Genomic DNA, 19,160 nt, shown 5'->3' with positions numbered 1-19,160 from the left:
TTTTGCAGTCTCTTCTCGTGCAATGGCTTTTGTAGTTTGGCTACACCTCTCTACATATATTCATCTTCAGGCATATGTGTGAGGCTTCTTGTCTTTGTGTGGTCATCATAGAGGTGAGTGAGATTGGATTCCTCTTTAAAAGTCATGCGCCTTGCTGATAGGGGAAATTTAGCAGCTAGCGGGCAGAATGACTTGCAAAAAAAATCTTTTGGGGCCCTCTTTACACTCCCTTTGTGGCTCTTTCACAGATTGTCATACTTCTTAAGATTTTGGTAGTCCATGACAAAAGACACTTTGTGGCCCATCTTTTCTCCCGAAATTCCAAGGGCTTTCGTTGGTACTTGAACATTCCTCCCAGGGGTAGTGGAATACCTCAGGGATTGCACATCACCAAATTCATCAGCAGCGACAACTTGTCCAAGAGAACGCCACTGTTGTCTGGAAAGACTATCTATTGAAGATTAGCATCAAGCTTGACTCAATTTAGGTTCGATTTGTGTAATGGCAAGGATTTTGAATTGAGTAGAACGAATATAGGTGGTGCCTTTAAAAGAACTAGGTCAATTTCCCACGGCTAGGTCCTAAAACTACAACACCCTTTTTTTTTTTAAGTATCACTAAAGTGAGCAATATCATATTGTGTCTCTACAATATTAAGGAAAAATTGTGGGTAACTTGCCCTCTGGGACATAGTCGAGTGGCAAAAGAGCAGGCTGAAAGCTTGTCTGGGGACTCCCAGTGTTAGTTTGATTCTTGGGAGATGATTTTCGGAGTGGCATCAATGGTGTTAAGGTCTATCACCCTGGTCACTCGGGCACATTCCGTGATTTATCTCCTCAATGTAGCTCTAGGGATAGAGTGGCTGAAGATACCAATAATGAGACGTAATCCCAAAAAAAATAATTGTGTGTAACTTTGAGTTTAGGCTTGTTGCAAAAATAATTCTTGACTTTTAAAGAAAGTGCTATAAATACCTCTTTAATATGACAACGCCCCTTGTTGTCAAGTGGCTGTCCAAAATCCCTAATAGTTTTTGTTGATGTCAGCATAATTTTGTATTAACTTTCCAAAAATACCTTTGTGAACTTCTAATATCCATTTTACCCTTGAGATAAATGACCAAAAAAAAAAAAACTGACTACTTTAAATGTTGGATCAAAGTTGGATCTCCCCTGGCAAAGGAAGAAAGATGCTTGTTGATGAACTATGATCATTAATAGCTAGTATTCGGAGGTGCGATGAGTTGTGTAGAACAAGAGGACCTGCTCGAGGCTTCAAGTAGAAAATGATCAAACTACCATGTTGGTAAAGATTCAAACTACCATTTTTGTTGAAAATGAAGAACAAAAATATTTAGTCCAATTGTGTTTTTAATGCATTTATGTGGACATTTAGTCAGATCATCAAGCTGTCATAGATAGGAGAAACTCGGGCTTTCATCCAGAATGAAGTTTGGAAACGACAATGGCAAGACGATAAGATGGTGCAGCGGCAATCGCACGAGGCACTACAACGAGGTGACGGTAGGATATAGCGGCGGTCGTGCAAAGCGCTATAATGGGGCGACAAGGAGATGCATCAACAATCGCTAGTCAAGGTGACGCGAGACAACGATGAGACGAGGCGGAGCTAGCTAGAGACAGTCATGACAGAGGAGAGAGGAGGCAATCAAAGGCATGAGTGATGAATCTGTAAATTGAATTAAGGCATTTTTGTCATTTGACGTCTTCGATCATTCTCTCAATCATTCTCATTCAAGCAAAGTAGCATTTTCCTTTTATAAAACTAAAAAGTACCCATTGCAATATTTAACATTACATGATCAATTTTTTGTTATACTGGCATGTGTAAGCTTAATTTAACGTACAAAATATCATAAATTCCTTTTAACATATGAAATCAAATTTGATATTTTGTCATCAAACGTAACGCCAAACTAACAGAAGGGTATTTTCCATGATTTCACTAAATCTCATAGTTGCTCTTTATAATTTATCCTGACATTAATCATATTATACTTACAATCTAATTTGTTCATAATTTTCACATAATAATAATAAGCTAATAAATCATTATCGTTAAAAATAGTAACATGAACATCATAAATATTGTATTAATAGAATTATTTTTTATAGTAACAAGGATATAACCATTAATATTTGCGTACAACAATGGACATATTTGACAATCCAATTAAAAACATGGTTTGTACAATTATTTTGAGCATGCTTGCTAATTTTTCAGATGTTGTCAAAATACAACAATCAATATTTGTAACATGGGAACAATTTTGAATTGACAACGCTAGTTAAGAATGCGGGATAAGTCTCCTGAGAGAAATGGTCTCTCAAAAGAAATTAATCTCTCGAAAGAAAAGAATCTCCCAAAAAAATGATTCTCCCGAAAGAGATAATTCACTCGAAAGAAATGAGTCTCCAGAAAGAATGTCTCTCGAGAATAGGTGTTCCTGAGATGTGAGAATTTCGGGAAGAGATAGTATTCTTTTGGAAAAGATGAAACTCTTCCAAGAAGGTGTGGATGGCTTCCGAGAAGGATAAAGCTCTTCCGAAAAGGTGTGTCGACGACTTCCGAAGAGAATTGGTGAGTCCCTCGGGAAGGATTGATTTGGCTTCCAAAAAGGATATGATCCTCTTGAAAAGAGACAAGTCTCTCGAAAGAAATGAGTCTTCGAAAAGAATATCTCTCGGGAATGAGTGTACCTAAGATATGAGGCTTTCGGGAAGAGATAGTAGTTTTCCAAGAAGGATGAAGCTCTTCCAAGAAGGTGTGGATGACTTCTGGGAAAGATGAAGCTCTTTCGAAAAAGTGTCCCAATAGCCTCCAAAGAGAATTGGTGAGTCTCTTGGAAAGGATTGAGTTGACTTCCAAAAAGGATACGATTCTCTCCGAGAAGAATAGTACTTTGATTGGCTCTCTCTCAACATAAAAGACTCGTGAGAGATGCTCACCCACAAAAACCCTTTAATACTTAAATCAACACCTAAAGTAAGCAATTAATTACCCCCCAAAAAAAGAAAAATAGTAAGAATACTCTCAGTCTCTCCAATTTACCAGTTGTCAAAATAATGCACTTTTGCAAAGTTTTGCAATTTGGTATTTATAGGACACATATCCTAAATCCCGAGAGGCATGCAACTTATATCACGTGAGATCAGAATTACTAGTCTAGAGAAAAACTCTCTCCAAAAAAGATTCTATTCAATCCGGAGTCCAAGAGAAGCTTTCTCCGAATAGATTCTACACAATCCGGAGAGAATTCTATCTAATTCGAAAATAAACTCTCTTTGAAAAGAATTTTATATTCCGAAAAGAACCTCTCTTGTAAAAGATTACGGTCGATTAAAGAGTCCATTCACCAAAAAATGCCTTTCTCCCGAAATAACCTCCCTCCTAACCTTACTTCGAAAAGAATGGGAAAAAAAACTTTTAAATTCCCCTCATTCTGAGTGGTACAACACCAGATAAAAGAAAAAATAACTCTATTTAACAGTTCAATGTGTTTCCTATATTTTATATGAAAAAGAAAAAACACTTAGGATGAACTGGAAAATAAAATATAGAAATCTAAAAAATAATTGTTTTGAATAATGTTTTTTTTTAAACTAAAAATAGCCCCTTAAGCCTTGGCAAGTTCAACACGTGGGCAAGCACTGCATGGATGCTCTGCTCAACTAAATATTCAAGCACCGTCTCAAGTCTCAACTTCATGATCTATCAGTATTAACTCCCTCACGGCTGGCTGAGACCTGCACATGACTCAAATGCACAATTGTCCCACAACTCTAAGCACCAAAATGGAAGGCACCCCAAAAACGATACCAGCAACAGCAGGATAGAGCCAAACAAAAACACATCCTCCTGCATGCCTCATGTCGTCCTTGCCGGCTCAGAATTCATTGTCCCTCCAATCAACGTGCCCACCCTCTCTCCTAGAATAGCTTTCGAGATGTTACCCGCCTTGTTAAGATTGAAGACGACGACTAAACAGCCAAAAGAGAGGAAACCACAATTAGTGCGCGCGCTTCTTCCTAAAACCTAGGAAGAGAGTTAAAAGAGTCAAGAGACCAATGAAGATAACTTGTCTGGTCAGGGCATACCAGGGATCTTATTCTCTTGGCATAACGTAATGGCGGTCATATCCATCACTGAAAGATCCCTTGATATCACGTCTTGATAAGTGAGACTTTCAAGAAGGCGAGCATTTGGATTACACCTGGGATTATCGTCGTACACCCCATCAACATTCGTGCCTTTCAGCATCACCTCTGCATTAACTGGACAAACAGTAGAGAATCCAATGTTGGTTTAGAATTACTATGAAGTACGGACAAGAAAATAGTTCTACCTCTCAGAATGTTCTTACAAAGTTGGATCTGAAACATATGAATGGGTTTTTGAAAATCCTACTGCATCCCACAAGGATATGGTTGCTGAATCCTACTGGATAGCATAGGAATACAGAGAACATATATAACTTACTCTCTGCACAACGAAGGGCTGCAGCAGTGTCTGTAGTGAAGAATGGGTTTCCCGTTCCAGCTGCAAAAATCACAACCCTCCCTTTCTCTAAATGTCTAACCGCCCTTCTACGTATGTATGGTTCAGCAACTTCAGACATGCGAAATGCAGTCTGCACTCGAGTGGGGATGCCAATGCTCTCCATTGTTGCCTGAAGAAAGATGGCATTCATAACAGTAGCCAACATCCTGTCAAGGAAGTTTAACTAGAGCAGTGAGCCAAAGAAAAACGTGGAACAAAACCTCAGCTGATTTCAATATATGGATAAAATTGACAAGAGTAGTTGCAACAACCATCGTTTTTGAGTATAGAGCCTTTCAATTCTCCCAAACCCAACCAACAACAATCCCCACAAGCCTTAATCTCACTAGGTAGGGTTGCTAAATGAATTTCTAGACTTGTAGCCTGCCATCCCTATCCATGGCCATATTCTCTACTCAAGGGCAATCGTATCCTATGTCAGACTTTAGTTGTTTTGGTATATTTGTTTTAATTAAATATTATGGTTCAAATTTCATATACAATTTTTTTCAATAAATCAAAAGACCATACACATTTATTATATAACCAGATAATAGTAATTCATATTGAAAATAACACATACAAATGTTTATATAAAACAGATGAAACATATAAAATCAAGGGCCTGCCATGCCAAGGTGTCCAGCTTTTAAAAATCATCCCAACCCCATTCCATTAATCCACCAAAAAAGAAAAACCACCATCCCTTTAACCTTATTAGGCCTACATTTATGCGCAGAATTAACCTTGTCACATTGTACATTTTCCCAAAACCGACAAAATTTGAGAAGGCTTGAGCAAATTGGGTAGGCCAATGAGCAAATGCCCACCCCTGCATGCAACTCATGCACATGGACGTACAAGAAAAGTTCTGTAAACAAAATATGGATCAACACTCAAGAAGCACAAATGCAATACTACATTTGCAGCATACAAGATTCCCAACTGAACACAAATTCAAGATTCAATCCCCAACCTACAGGTTCATAGAACTTCAATTCAAGTTCTGTAATAATCTCCAAGGTTTCAACTTCTTAAGTGCAGTAAACATTCAATTACAACCAATTCATAATCTCCATTGACATCTCATTGTTTATATTTTTCCTTTTGTGTGAAAAATTTTGTAAGTTCAAGTTTGACCAGCTTTACTCAGACAATTTGAGAAACATCAATGTCTTTGATAACCTTTGAACCACTGTGAATAAGATGGAAGTTTTCATAAGATATAAAAGCATTAAAGATAAGTGGGATGGATACCCAATGTAATCGGCAGATGACCGGTCAAGGCCACTACATCCTGCCCAAGAGGATCCACGAAAGATGTTTCCCCCACCAACAACAACTGCAACCTGAAATATTAGCCAATGTCAACTCAGACAATATGGTATGACACCCAATGAGAAGTTTTGGATTATGAGGGCACATGTCCTTATTTTATTTTAATTTTACCAATCACAATTAACTTTGAGAGGGCAGGCATTGTACCACACAAAGGCAAGGTTGCTTCTTTATGACTAGAAGGTCACAGGTTCAAATTGTGGACATCTCCTCACAAAAAAGCAAGAGAGAGGTTGTGTACAACTACGATCATTATGATCATCACAAAACGGGGAACCTCGTGCACTAGGAACAACCCTTAAATCAATATTAACTTTGAAATTAGGTCATGTGGCATGAGGGAAAAAACTTAAAAAGGGTAAATTACTACTTCCTCCATGAGGTTAGGTGAAATTCATGATCAACATCCCAGTGTTTTGAAAACACCCCTATTACCTTCCTACGTTTCAATTCCACCAATACTAGTTAGTAGATTGCTGACATGACAAATGGGCTCCAAAATAAATTACCAATAATCCCACAAATGCCCTTCTTTTTAATAGGAAAAAAAGAAAAGTGGTAAAAAAAATTAAACAAAAAAATTATATTAACAAAATTTTAACTTTACGCAACTTATTTTAAACTTCTCTAATATATTTAAAATTTTAAATTTTATTTAAACTCAACTTATTTTATTTAAAATTTTGTCTAAACAAATTAAAAAGTAAAATATAATCATCAAAAAAATTATTAATAATTTTTTATTTTTTTTACACATAGCTACTCCTCTAATATATATATATATATATATGCATAAATTTGAAAACATAAATTTAAAGAAAAAAATATCTATAGATAAACTTTACACATAAATATTTAATCTTGGCAAGGAAAATGGAAAAAATGGAATAAATATTTTTTCTTAACGAGAAAAATATATATTAAAAAAAAGAAGAGAAAATTGATGAGAAGTAGTTAAATATGATATTGACTATAAGAAACTTAGGTATGTCCATATATATTCTGATTATAGTATATAATTAATTTATTTTGATAAAAATATATAAAATATTATGCTAAAGGATGATATAATAAATTTAAACATCTTACAGATATATAATTTTCATACAATTCATACAAAATTGTATGAATCATATATACTTTGTTTATAAGGGCGGGCAATATAGTTTTTTCCTAATTTCTATTAAAGGATACTAACAAAATTGAAACATAGGGGGTAATAAAGGTATTTCCAAAGCACAGGAATATATGAATTTCACCTAAGCTCAAAGGGAAATAGTAATTTAACCGATATATACCTTGTTAATAAGGATGGACAATATAGTCCTTTCCTAATTTCCATTAAAGGATACTGATGGAATTGAAACGTAAGAGGGCAATAGGAGTGTTTCCAAAATACAAGGGTGTGATCACGAATTTCACCTAACCTGAAGGGAGAAATAGTAATTTACCCAAACTTAAATTACATCCAAACACCCAAGGTTTGGCCTTTGCACACCCAAACCCACTAGGTATGACAAATGGATACCAACCAAGGTTCCAAATATGTGACAAGCATTTGTCACAGCTTTTTCAGTATACAGATTGCAGATAATAGACTAGCGAGACCTTTAAAAAGAAATTAGTGTCTTAATTAATGCATGTGTGTGTGAGAGAGAGCTTGTCAACTTGACCATTGGACTGCTATACTGAATACACCCAAAATCGTCAATTAAAGAGTAAGAAACTTAACTTACATGGCCATTGAACCCAACAGCTAAAAAGTGTTTCCATAAATGGCAGGCTATATGCAAACACATTCTTACCCTTTTTTCTTATAGTAAACATAAAACCCCTTATCTCTTGCAGCAAACATATGATATGATAAGCTGATAGCTCACAAACATGAGGTCATACCCAATGCAGTGCCTGCATTTCTAGGACCAGGAAAGAGTAGTATTTGTAAACAATGAAAAACAATATGCTTATGATAGAGCATAAGCACACCTTCCAAATTCCGAAGTGCATGTTCAATGGTCAGATCAAATAGAACCACAATGAAAAACAATATCATGAATATGTAAATCACTCAAAAACCTCAATTATCATATAAAAAAATAAACATTACAATTAAAACCAGATCATGTTACTGAATGAGATAGCCCTTTATTGTGTTTGGATATGTTCATTTTACCCCATCATTTGAAATTTGGAATTTGAAATTCCACGCTTATTGTTTGGATGTATCTTTGCAGAAAGTATTTGGATTTGGGTCCAAATGCACCCTAGATTTGGACCTAAAAGAAATATAAGTGAATTGGGAACTTAAAAATTGAAGAATTTGAAATGAGATCTATGTAGGTATCATTTCAAATGACAAAATTTGTAAATATTTCAAATTACAAATTTCAAATGACATCAATTTAAACCTCTCTATTGACAACTGTCAGGACCCTAGGTTTTGAATCTAGAATTTTTAGTTGACGGTGATGAAAGAAGAAAGAAAGAGAGGGAGAAATGAGAGAATTTATGGAGAAAATTGTCATGTACCTAGGGTTACCCTAGGGTTTAGAATGAAATTTGGGAGAAACGAGAAGATATAACAGCTAGATGGGGAGAATTAGAGCAAAAAGAGAGAGGGAGAACAGAGTTGATCGAGAGAGACAACAGGGAATTGGGAGGGAAGAATAGAGAAATCAGAGAGGAAATTGAGAGAGAATCAATGAGGGGGAAACTTGAGATTCAATTACAATTCAAAAAGATGCAATCTCTAACTACCTTAGCCTATTTATAGGCTGTAAACCGAAGGTAGAACACCACAGCAGCCTATAGTACAACCAAAAGATAAATACACTACAACAGCCTATTACTAATCTATCCCTGGGGATCCTTGGGGTCGTGACAATACCCCCCCCCCCCCCCCTAAAAGAGTTCTTGTCCCCAAGAACTTCCAGCGAGTGGCCAATGCTCTTCATACAATCCCAGTTTTCTCTATTTGGTTTATTCCTCTTTCTTTCTTTCTCCATCTAGGCCTATTCCTCTTCACTCTTATGTTCTCATCCACTAGAATAAAACCACAGGTTGTTACCACAGCTTGTACAATTGCAGTCAAGGCTGCATCTACCTCCAAGGTGTAATAGACCATTTCCCTTGGGTTTACAATAGCTACCCAATCAAGATTGTTGGTACTCGCAGGTCCGAGGATCCAATTTGGTGCCAAAATCTGTTAATATGTCCAAGTCAAGTGCCTTTAATGAATTCAGCCACTCCCTATCATAGTTAGCAATTGAAACCTGCAAACCTAAAGCCTTCAAATGATGATCACCCTGAAATTCACACATCTGACCAGTTACCCCAAAAAAAGCTAGTGATGGAACACAATCTCTGTTTACATATGCTCCCCTCATCTCATCATTTTCAATGTTGGCTGTTTTGAACCCAGAGGATTGTCTAGCTAAATCCTCAACTGCAGTAGAAAAATTCCAAATAGGCAGACTGTCTTCCTCTAGTCTCAGAACTTCTTTGACTGCATGTGGAGCGTTAAAGACTTGATCCAACCTAGAATCACTGTCACAGGCATCAACACTCACAGCGTTGACCTACTTTAAAACCAGCATATCTAATGAATCAATGCTTTGTTCCAAATCTGATTGTTCCTCAGTTTCCGGTACATCTGAAATCTAAGGAAGGACTCCAGCACCAATATCTGCACAAGCGGTTGGTCCTTCCATCAAATTTTCCTGATCCAATGTTAATTTGTCAGCATCTTTTTCTTTCTGTTGGCCGGCATATTCCAACAATTCACTTTCTACAATTTTCTCCTCCAAAAGTTCTATGTTACAGTCATTCAATCCTGATGATTGATTGCTAAAACCAATCATCCCTTGATTAGAACTTCTGAGATAGTCATTTGAGATATCGCCTCCCAACTTATAAAAGAATTCAACCAAAATACTAACCTGATACATCTGAAACAACATCAACACAAACTCCTGCATCTGCTCGCATAACACACCGTCGACTTCCTCGCATATCTGACTGAGTGTACTTTCAAACTTCTTTTTGCATGTCTCATGATTCTAGTTGACCGCCTCATGATTTATGTTGTATCCAACTGAAACTGTAGCATTCTTCTGCTGCAATTGAGACTCAAATTGTTTCATGTGTGTGCTGTTAGCCATGGTAGAAATCTCATGAGCAGGAATAGTTGAAGGCCAAGGAACTGCTCGATAGCCTCCTATGACTCAATCGGTCCTGTTACAACCTCTAGAGATCGCCTCTAAACTGATTCTAGTTCAATCGAACCTGAATCTAATTTCAGAAAACCTAATCCACCTTGTTTGAAATTGCTTCTATGAATTACTTAGATCTAACCTCAGCAATCCAGAATCAGCCTCTATCACAATTGGATTTGAGAAAACGGTAGCCTGAGAGTTGCCTCTAACTTGGCTCCCCAAATTGCCTCCTGTAACTCGATCAGCTCTAGAAATTGCCTGCTCTACTTCGCCATCAAAGAATCAGCTACTCTACTTAGTTACAATGTCAGATCGAAATTATTGTGTCGCCTAACCTTGTTTCGCTACCTAGATTGCCAGAAGTTACCTAACCCTGCTTGCTATCGATATCGCCAGAATTCACCTAGTTCTTCTTGTTGCCGCGATCACCGGAATTTGCAACTTCCTGTGATTTAATCAACTTAGTTCAGCCTCTTACAAGTTGCCTCCGCATCAGCTTCTGGTTTAACAACCAAAAATCACCTGAATTTTCTTTGTCTTGTTCGACTGCTAAAAATTTTCGCAATCACAACTGAGAATCGTCGACTCTGATACCAATTTGTCATGTACCTAAAGAAACCTTAGGGTTTAGAATGGAATTTAGGAGAAATCAAAAAAGATAAAACAGCAAGATAGGGAGAATTAGAACAGAAAGAGAGTGATATCAGACAAAAATGAGAGGGAACACAGGTGATCAAGAGAGACAACAGAGAATTGGGAGGGAAGAATAGGGAAATCAGAGAGGAAATTGAGAGAGAATCAATGAGAGGGAAACCTGAGATTCAATTACCATTCAAAAACATGCATTCTCTAACTACCTTAGCCTATTTCTAGGCTGTAAATTGAAGGTACAACACCATAGCAGCCTATAGTACAACCAAAAGAGAAATACACTACAGCAGCCTATTACTAATCTATCCTTGGGGTTGTGACAAAAACAGAGAGAAGAACAGAGGGAAACAAAGAATAGAGAGAAATGAGAGAATTTAGGGAGAAAATAGAGAGAATAACAGAGGGAAATAAAGAATAGATAGAAAGAAAATGAGAGAACTTCAATATAATTGCTTGATAATCTCAGCATACTGTGGTATACCTTTATATAGAGCTATCCCAATAGCTATTTACAGCAGTTACCATTACTACACAACTATAAAATAGCACTCCACTACTACATAACTATAAAAATAACCCTCCAATACTCAACTACCCTGCTTATCTCCTAATTCTCTAATTACCGACATTTCTCTCCCCTTCAAAATTTTCTTGTCCTCAAGAAAATTAAAGGAACCGAGAAACTCGAGGAAATTGAGCTAGGAGATTTGGCAAAAATTCCCAAGTATTGTTATCTGGGTGCATCTTCAAGGAAATTTTTATCAACCACTTCAATTTCTTCATAAAATTCTTGCATATCAAGATAAAGGGGTTGACACTCATTAGTTTCCATTATTGCCGAGTCGAGACACTCTAGGCAGAGCTTTCAACCATCATCTAGCGCGACATATCTTGTTTCCCTTGGGTCCATTCGCTCACAGCTACAGCACCGAGGAGTCCCATCATGCTCATGAAAAGGACAGTACTTTTGGACCCAGAAAGGATGCACTCTATATTCAATTAATCCAGCAACATTTGTTGGTATAAAATGCTTGTAGATGTCACATTTTGGGTGATAGTGCTCCTTGTAGCAAGACTTGTGATAAGGATAATTCCCAAGCATAGAAAACTCATAATCGCAAATTGGTTGATTATAAGCATGGCACCTGAAACATTCTGAATGCCAAACTACACACATGCAATTCAGGAATCTTCCATAACCAATCTTAGTGTTACAGCTAGCACATATCCTGAACTAGGTTGATAAATATTAGCATTCCCATCTTGGGATGGGGATTCAACATTCAAGCTTTCTTATATAGATTTGGCAGGTTGTTCATCTTCTTTCAATTGGGACTCATTGTCTTCCAAAATTGAATCAACATTCTCCTTCAGTAGAAAGTCTCTTGACAAGTTGATTTGCAGAATTCTGGAAAACATCTGCAAGAACCTATCAAGTCTTTTAGCCAATCCATCTATCGAAGGATCTAACTTGCTCTCCAATGATTTAACTACTCCGTGATGCTTACTCAAATCTTTCTTCCAAGGACTCCATTAGGTTTTGCAAATTAGTCACCATGAACTTAACTTGGTCTTGCTGTGAATAGTGTGTGGGAGAAGTTTTAGAGAGGGAACCCCAAAAATAAAGAAAATTATGTTGAGCAATGAATTTGATCGCTTCAATCAGGTGGCATTTTGTGCTCTAATTTGACTAAAATTTTGCAGGTTTGATGGGGATGTGGTTCCACATTGTGGACTATTTGATCGTCATTTGTTAATTTCTATAGTGGCATTTTGTGCTTGACAGATTGCTGTTTTTGGTGAGATTTCTCCACTTCTCTTGTTACAGTTTCCACCACTGTTGGTGATGGCTATTGGATTTTCTGTAATGCAAGAAGGGATTGTTTGTGATACTTATTGATGATTAGTGATGTGATTTTCCAGTAGAATAGTTTGAATGGTAGAAACTATCATGTATGGAAAGGGAAAATAGAAGACCTACCCAATCAAGAAATTAGAGTGGTATGCCCTAAAAGCAGGTTGAAGTAAATTGTATCTTATTATGAAACTTATGAATTTAAAGTACAAAGATGGAGCTCCTATTATTAATCACTTGAATGAATTCATGGCTTTATGAATCAATTGGCATAAAAGAAAATCACTTTTGATAATGAAGTGCAGACATTATGGCTTTTGGGTTACTTGCCAGATAGCTGGGGGATTTTCTCAGTTTTTGTCACCAGGTCAACTCCTAATGAGACTGTCTATGAGTTTGGTCAAGGGGAATTTACTAAAAATGAAAAAACAAGGAGACAGTGGCTCCTCATCTTAAAAAGAAATTCTTGTCATAGAAAATAGAAGAGGTAAAAGCAGAGCTCCATAGAATCGTGACAAGTCCAGGAGCAAATCCAAGACTTTTTTAATATTTTTCTTTGATTCCAGACCAAGATTCATTTTACAATTATAAAATTTTATTAAATTAAAAATAGAAATTAATTTGATTAGAAATTAAAACAAGGAAAGAAAGTGTGTCTTGCTTGCTGCAAGAAGGGGCACATAAAGACATACCGTACAAAATGGAACAAAGTGCAAAGAAAAGAATGGGTGAGATAGATAGAATTGCCATTGTTTCAGTGGACTTTCTTCTACTTTGTAGAGAGGTTGAGATCAACCATATTTGTGAAGACTCTAGTTGGATTTTTGATAGCGGTTCCTCCATTCATGCCACTTCCAACAAAGACCTTATCATATATTGAAGGTGACTTGGTGAAGTAAAAGTGGGTAATGATGGCGTTGCCAGGATTATTGGAGTTGGAGATGATTGCTTGGAATTGTTGTAAGGTTGTTGGTATGGTCATGGTGGACTCCACGTTGTGAAAGGGAGATTTGTCATGAGTTTCCTTCTTATATCAAGAATGGTGCAAATATTTTTTGGGTCTACTTGGTTTTGGCAATTTGTTAAAAGCTCTATTGGTAATTTTATAATTTACTTTAGAGGGAAGAAGTGATTTTTGGGTGTAATTTGTTGTTTCTCCTTTCCATCAAAACAGCCTGCAATCCAAAATCAATGTTCTTTACTCAATTACAAAATCAATGAGCAAAAGATATAAACATAAGTCAGCCAACAAAAAAAGGACAAACAATAATTTCAATCAACCCCATAACAAGTTTTCAGACTTTCCTAGAATTGCACCTGTTGTCTGATTCAATTAAAATTGCATACCTTTACTAGAGTTGATGAGAACTTCAAGTTTTGGAGATAAGATCTTAGAAGAAAAACAATACTTCATCTAGTCATGGGAGAAAGAAAGTGACAAAAAGAAACAATGATGGGTTGAGCTTACATTGCTCCCAGTGTTTTAAAAGGCTATAAGTGCACTCAAGTGTAAAGGCCTTCTAGAGCTTAAGTGCAAGCACCGCTCAATCGAAACAAAGCGCAAATGTTAGAAAAAATAAGTAGATAATATAGTAACTGCAACCAAATTACTAGATAATATTATTAAGAACAAAAATTCATGCTAGAAGAGAACAAAAGAGGGTCTTTTAATTCATTTTCCATTATTTAGTTAAGATTAAGAAAGTTATCTTCATCATTAGAGTCATAGTTCTCATCATCTTCCTCACCTCACCTGTGCAATGAAATTGACTTCTTCAACCAACACTGGTCATGGATGAGAAATTGAAGCCGTTGTTCCAGTTGTTGCATTGCCTCCTTTGCTTTTAATATTAAATCTAGACTCTTCAACTCTAGCTATACTAGCAACAACATCCCATGTCAAAAAATCATGACCAAATACTGAATCATTCTCTTCTACAACCCTCCAAGATATTTATGTAATAGATGGGTGTGTTTTAGTATTAGGGTACAAAATAACTGATCTTTTTTTACTATAAAACAATTAAAAAATCAACCAAAAAAGAAGCACGAAAGAGGGTAAAAGGAGGAGTTTCAGAAAAGGAGAATGCCCAAGAGACTTTTGGACTAAGGGCACGTGTTATGTAGTTCTGCTTGCTGAGTTGTACTCTGGTAGCTTTGGTTGTTGGGTTTGTTAGTAATCATTGTGCTTTGTTAGTTCTAACTGATAGGTTGATTGGTTAAGTGCACTGTTTTGTGGCTTGACTAAGAGAGTCTTGCAAAAATAAAAGGTAGTGCAATAATGTAGAGGGGCAGAGAATTCTGTTATTATAACTCCCCTTCTCTAATTCTCTCTTTTCTCTATTTCTTCTTTCTTCTTCTCATTTCCTTCAACATCTGTCCTAATTCGATTTATTGTAAATCTTCAATAGCATCTACTTTGAGATTGTTCACAATTATTCAGTGATTGATTCCTATCAGTGTCAAAGACTAATTCATCCAAATAGCAAAAATAAAATAACAAGAAAAAGGAAAAAAACTGAAACATTAGAAAGTAAACTAATTCCTTAAGTATTAAACATACCGTCCTGAACATTTCTAGATCAACAGTCTAAAAGTACTTATTTTGCAACTAAAAAAGGTCAAAAACCAATATTTAAGTCCATTCAAATAATATATATGATAATAGTCCTTTTTTGTATATCCTTAAGCCTTCATCATGCCTGAAAAGTGTTTGTCACTATTTACAACGAGAGTTTACCTCAATGCCAAGTCGTGTTACAGCTGCAACCTCCCTTGCAATAGCCATAGTGACCTATATTACAACAGATACATCATATTCTGATGACTTAAACAGAAAATGAAAATTACCAGAAAAGAACAAAGCAGTGTATGAACATATCTGTTCATATGCAACCTTTGGGTCGATGTTCTGTGCTTGATCTCCAGCAAGTGCTTCTCCACTCACTTTAAGCAACACCCTACGCCATGTGTATGATTGTTTTGACAAGCCAACTTCATTCATTGTGACATTAAAAGGAGCCACTGAAGGTAATGGAGGTTGCCTGCTGAAAAACATGAGTTAATAAAGTGGATGTGAGATGCTAGAATGAGGCACAACAGATCAACAGTATGTCTATAAATGTATAATTTCATTCATACCATAACATGGATACGATTCCCAAACTTGCCTAACGGAGAAACATGCAAAAATCTCAAGATCTTATAAATATACAAGGAAGAACCAAACACATAACACTGAAACCAACCAATTCATCTTTTTTTGATGCTATTATCTCCTTGCAAGAACTAAACTAAAGATGAACCCGATAGTTTTTCCTAAATGTCATCTCGTTGCCTATTTGGGCTTCAGTCATCCCCAAACAAAAAACTCAGCACACCCTATTTGTAAGAATCCAATATCAGAAAACGCATACCACTTCATGCTGAACCAAACTCATGCGCATATACGCTGTTTTAGCCATAGTCTTGACTACCACAAAAATACACTAAGACTTAAATGATAAACTAAGTAAAAATATACATGCAACTCTCTGTTATCGAACATCAGAAATTACAGGAACTGAAAAACCAAAACCTGCATAATCTTATGGTCTCACAAAAAATTTAGCAAGCACGCACCACAAAGGCACAATTCCTTTCACAGTGAGCAAGCGTTATGCTGATTAATACATCTTAACCAGACTTTTCAAGACTACCCAAATAAAACCATCACAAGCTAAATACATAATATACATGAATGTAAACTTTCAGGAATCGAACAGTCAAAAAATGGATAAACATCTGTAGTGAGCTCGCCCAAAACCCACAACTGGTGATATAAAAACATACATACACCTAAATATTCTTCTCGTTTGACGCAAAGAATTAACAAAAACGCATAATCCCGTTCAGAGTAGAGAAACGAGCCATTATCCCTCTTAATCCATCAAAAACATCCAAGCGAATACATATGCACAGAAAATGGAAGATGACGACTGATACCTGCATTTCAGGGGATCTGGGGCGTGACCCATCTCAGGAGAGGAACAACTGATCGCCCGTCGTCCATAAGAGCTCTGATAACCCATGGTCGACGAATTATGGTTATGGCTGTGGGATTTGAAGAGACGGGGTGAAGATGAACATGGCTGAGAAGACATCGTCGTGTTCAAATAGAAAATTGAGCGGCTAAAGGGCGCCGAGAATGCCATCAGAGACTGAAACTCAACAAAAGGGGCGATCGATGATAGGACCCCGTAAAATCCACCAAAAAGGGCAAGCTCCGACCACGGCTGCTCTGCGTTTGCTTTGCGCTCCTCGAGTGTACTTTCCCAAGGTTTTTCTTTTTTCCTTTTTCTTTTGCTGGTCTTCCTGATTCGGCTCGTTTTCTTCTTGTTTTTTGTGTGAGGGAATGCGGATACTGGGAAGTTGGGATAATGTTCTTTCGTTTTCCCGTGAAAAATGTGACTCCCCAGTAAAATATCTCCGCCATTTGCGAGGGAAACCAAGAATGGAGAGCCAAAAAAAAATATTCTTTATGGCTATGCTCCCAAGGGATAAATAATTGTGAGACATGCATGCCATATCACTGGAGATCGATTTTGATTCTCGGAATTTATTAGTCTCATAGAGTCTTGTTTCTTGGGGTCTTGTCTCGACAGGATGGAGTGCACCCAGCCTTGGAGTTTTCAGGCCATCTTCCACATTAGAGTATGCATGTGACTCTTGACCTTGGACCCCATGGGCTACCATTGGCCTTGGAATCTACAAGCCAATCTCAGCCTCCGCGTCTCGAGCCTAGTGAATTTTGACTATAATCCATGATGCTTTTAGCCCCTAAAACACGCTTAAATCTCAAGGTATTTAAGAGCATTTAAGAGCAATCTGAAAGGATATGCCTTCAGAATTTAGTTGTTATTCATTAGTCATGATTCCAAGATTGCTTATATCATGCCCCCAGGGAATAGGTCCAATCAGTCATATAAGTGATATATTGGGTTCGCACCGATGAGTCGTGAGTTCGACCATCATTCTGTGCAGTAAAACAAAGTTTCACATCTGTGATTTATCTCTTTTACCAAAATCTAGGGCACGAGCAATGAGGGTCTCGCAAGGACGATTAGCCCAAATATTGCTTATATATAATTCTCCCTAATGAGCTATATGAGGGCCAACAAATGGTACTTTCATATCTTTTTTTTAGCTTTGGTAGAATTATTCTCTACACTTCATTTTCTACATCTTTACACTTTTTCAAGTAAACCTCTTACTTAAGCATTGGGGTTGCTTTCTCCACAAGCCCTAAAACAGTCTTTAATAATTTTTGGTTGTAGGAAGAATTCTTAGGCAACCCAGTTGTTGCTTTAGATTTTAAATATATAAATATATTGTCGATCAATTGTGTCATAAACAGGTGCTGTGGTGTAGAAAACAAAGGATTTTCTGTAATACCTGAAAATTTTTATGTACTTAGGTATAATTTTTATTGAGGCATAGTTTAATTTTTCAAAGTTATTAGGGAAAAATGTAATTTGTTCAAAGTTATTGGGGACAAAAGTGTAATTTTTTAAAGTTATGAGGCTAACGTATAATTTTTTAAAACCTAAAGACTTGAAGGCAAGGGGCTAAAGTGAAAGAGGGCAAGAGCTGAGGGACTCAATAACAAATAGCAATGTGAACACTGCCAAGTTGCTGGCAGTTGTACTGTGCCTGCTGACAATAGGCATCAAATCGACATCCGGATAGGGGCTAGGCCATCATGGCCTAAGGTAAGGTCGTCCGGTGCAGGGGGCAACTTGATTGGCCAAAGGATCGGATATAAATGCCTATAAATAATCGGGTTTTAGCCGAGGGTTTCATCGATTTTCAGTTGAAAAATTCGAACATTTTGGGAGAAATTGAAGGATATTAATAGAGGGGTTTTGATATCCAATGGATGAGGAAGATTTTAGGAGAATTTAAGAGATTTTAGTATTGGTTTGAAGGGGTTTCAAAACTTCTCCGAAAAGTTCAGGGTCGTTGAAAATGCACGAGAATTAGCCTATTTGGGTTATTTTGGCCAGATTTTCAAACCATTAGGGGGTCCATGGTGTTCGAAAGGAAGAAAAGAGCAAAAAAGAGGAAGAAAAACAAGGAAAATAAGGTGAACCAATCGTTGGCCAGTAAGAGAAAGGCCGAATAAGACATGTGAGTGCGAGCACGTGTAGACGCATGAGGTAAGAAAAAAATAGAAAAAAATAAAAAATAGATAGGAAAATGGGAAAACAAATGGAAAAATTATGGGAAATTAAGGAATTAAATTTTATTAATTTTTCTAAAATTTGGTCAGAAAAAATATCAAGGCACGAGTCTTGAGGCAGGGCACGAATTTTAGGAAAGCTTAACAGTTAGATTAGGGTGAGAGGTTTTCTCCAAAAATTTATACGTGAAATGATTTACCTAAATTGAGCATGAATTTCATAAGGATTGTCAAAATATATGTGATTTATGTGAATCTTGTCATATATGTGCATGTTATATTGCCTCAGTAATTGTGATATTGCATTGGGCATGAAATTATT

The 19,160-nt window shown here is 36.7% G+C and overlaps 1 protein-coding gene across 2 annotated transcripts; it reads right to left on the bottom strand.

Annotated features, from left to right (window-relative positions):
* Positions 1-3,483: 3,483 nt before the first annotated feature.
* Positions 3,484-17,188, bottom strand: LOC127810113 (uridylate kinase PUMPKIN, chloroplastic). 2 transcript variants are annotated; one of them, XM_052349381.1, is made up of 7 exons: positions 16,603-17,188; positions 15,515-15,662; positions 15,359-15,412; positions 5,818-5,909; positions 4,501-4,727; positions 4,119-4,295; positions 3,484-4,001 (listed from the first exon to the last, which is right to left on the bottom strand). In XM_052349381.1, the coding sequence occupies exons 1-7, from the start codon at positions 16,809-16,811 to the stop codon at positions 3,889-3,891; spliced, it is 1,020 nt and encodes a 339-aa protein (XP_052205341.1). In that variant the 5' UTR covers positions 16,812-17,188; the 3' UTR covers positions 3,484-3,888. The 2 variants fall into 2 exon arrangements, with proteins under 2 accessions (XP_052205341.1, XP_052205340.1); XM_052349380.1 differs by having other exon boundaries at positions 15,515-15,665; positions 16,603-17,187.
* Positions 17,189-19,160: the final 1,972 nt, after the last annotated feature.

This window comes from Diospyros lotus, chromosome 9 (assembly GCF_014633365.1).
Source record: "Diospyros lotus cultivar Yz01 chromosome 9, ASM1463336v1, whole genome shotgun sequence".
NCBI lineage: Eukaryota > Viridiplantae > Streptophyta > Magnoliopsida > Ericales > Ebenaceae > Diospyros > Diospyros lotus.
The sequence above is the reverse complement of the archived record's forward strand: the minus strand, read 5'-3'. Positions and strand labels throughout refer to the sequence as shown.

Coding starts and splice junctions, on each gene's coding strand:
- LOC127810113 (XM_052349380.1), bottom strand. CDS start 16,811: ATGGCATTCTCGGCGCCCTTTAGCCGCTCAATTTTCTATTTGAACACG. Junction 15,666..16,602: donor CCAGATCCCCTGAAATGCAG/GTATCAGTCGTC, acceptor CATGTTTTTCAG/CAGGCAACCTCCATTACCTT. Junction 4,002..4,118: donor CCAAGAGAATAAGATCCCTG/GTATGCCCTGAC, acceptor TTGGCTGTTTAG/TCGTCGTCTTCAATCTTAAC.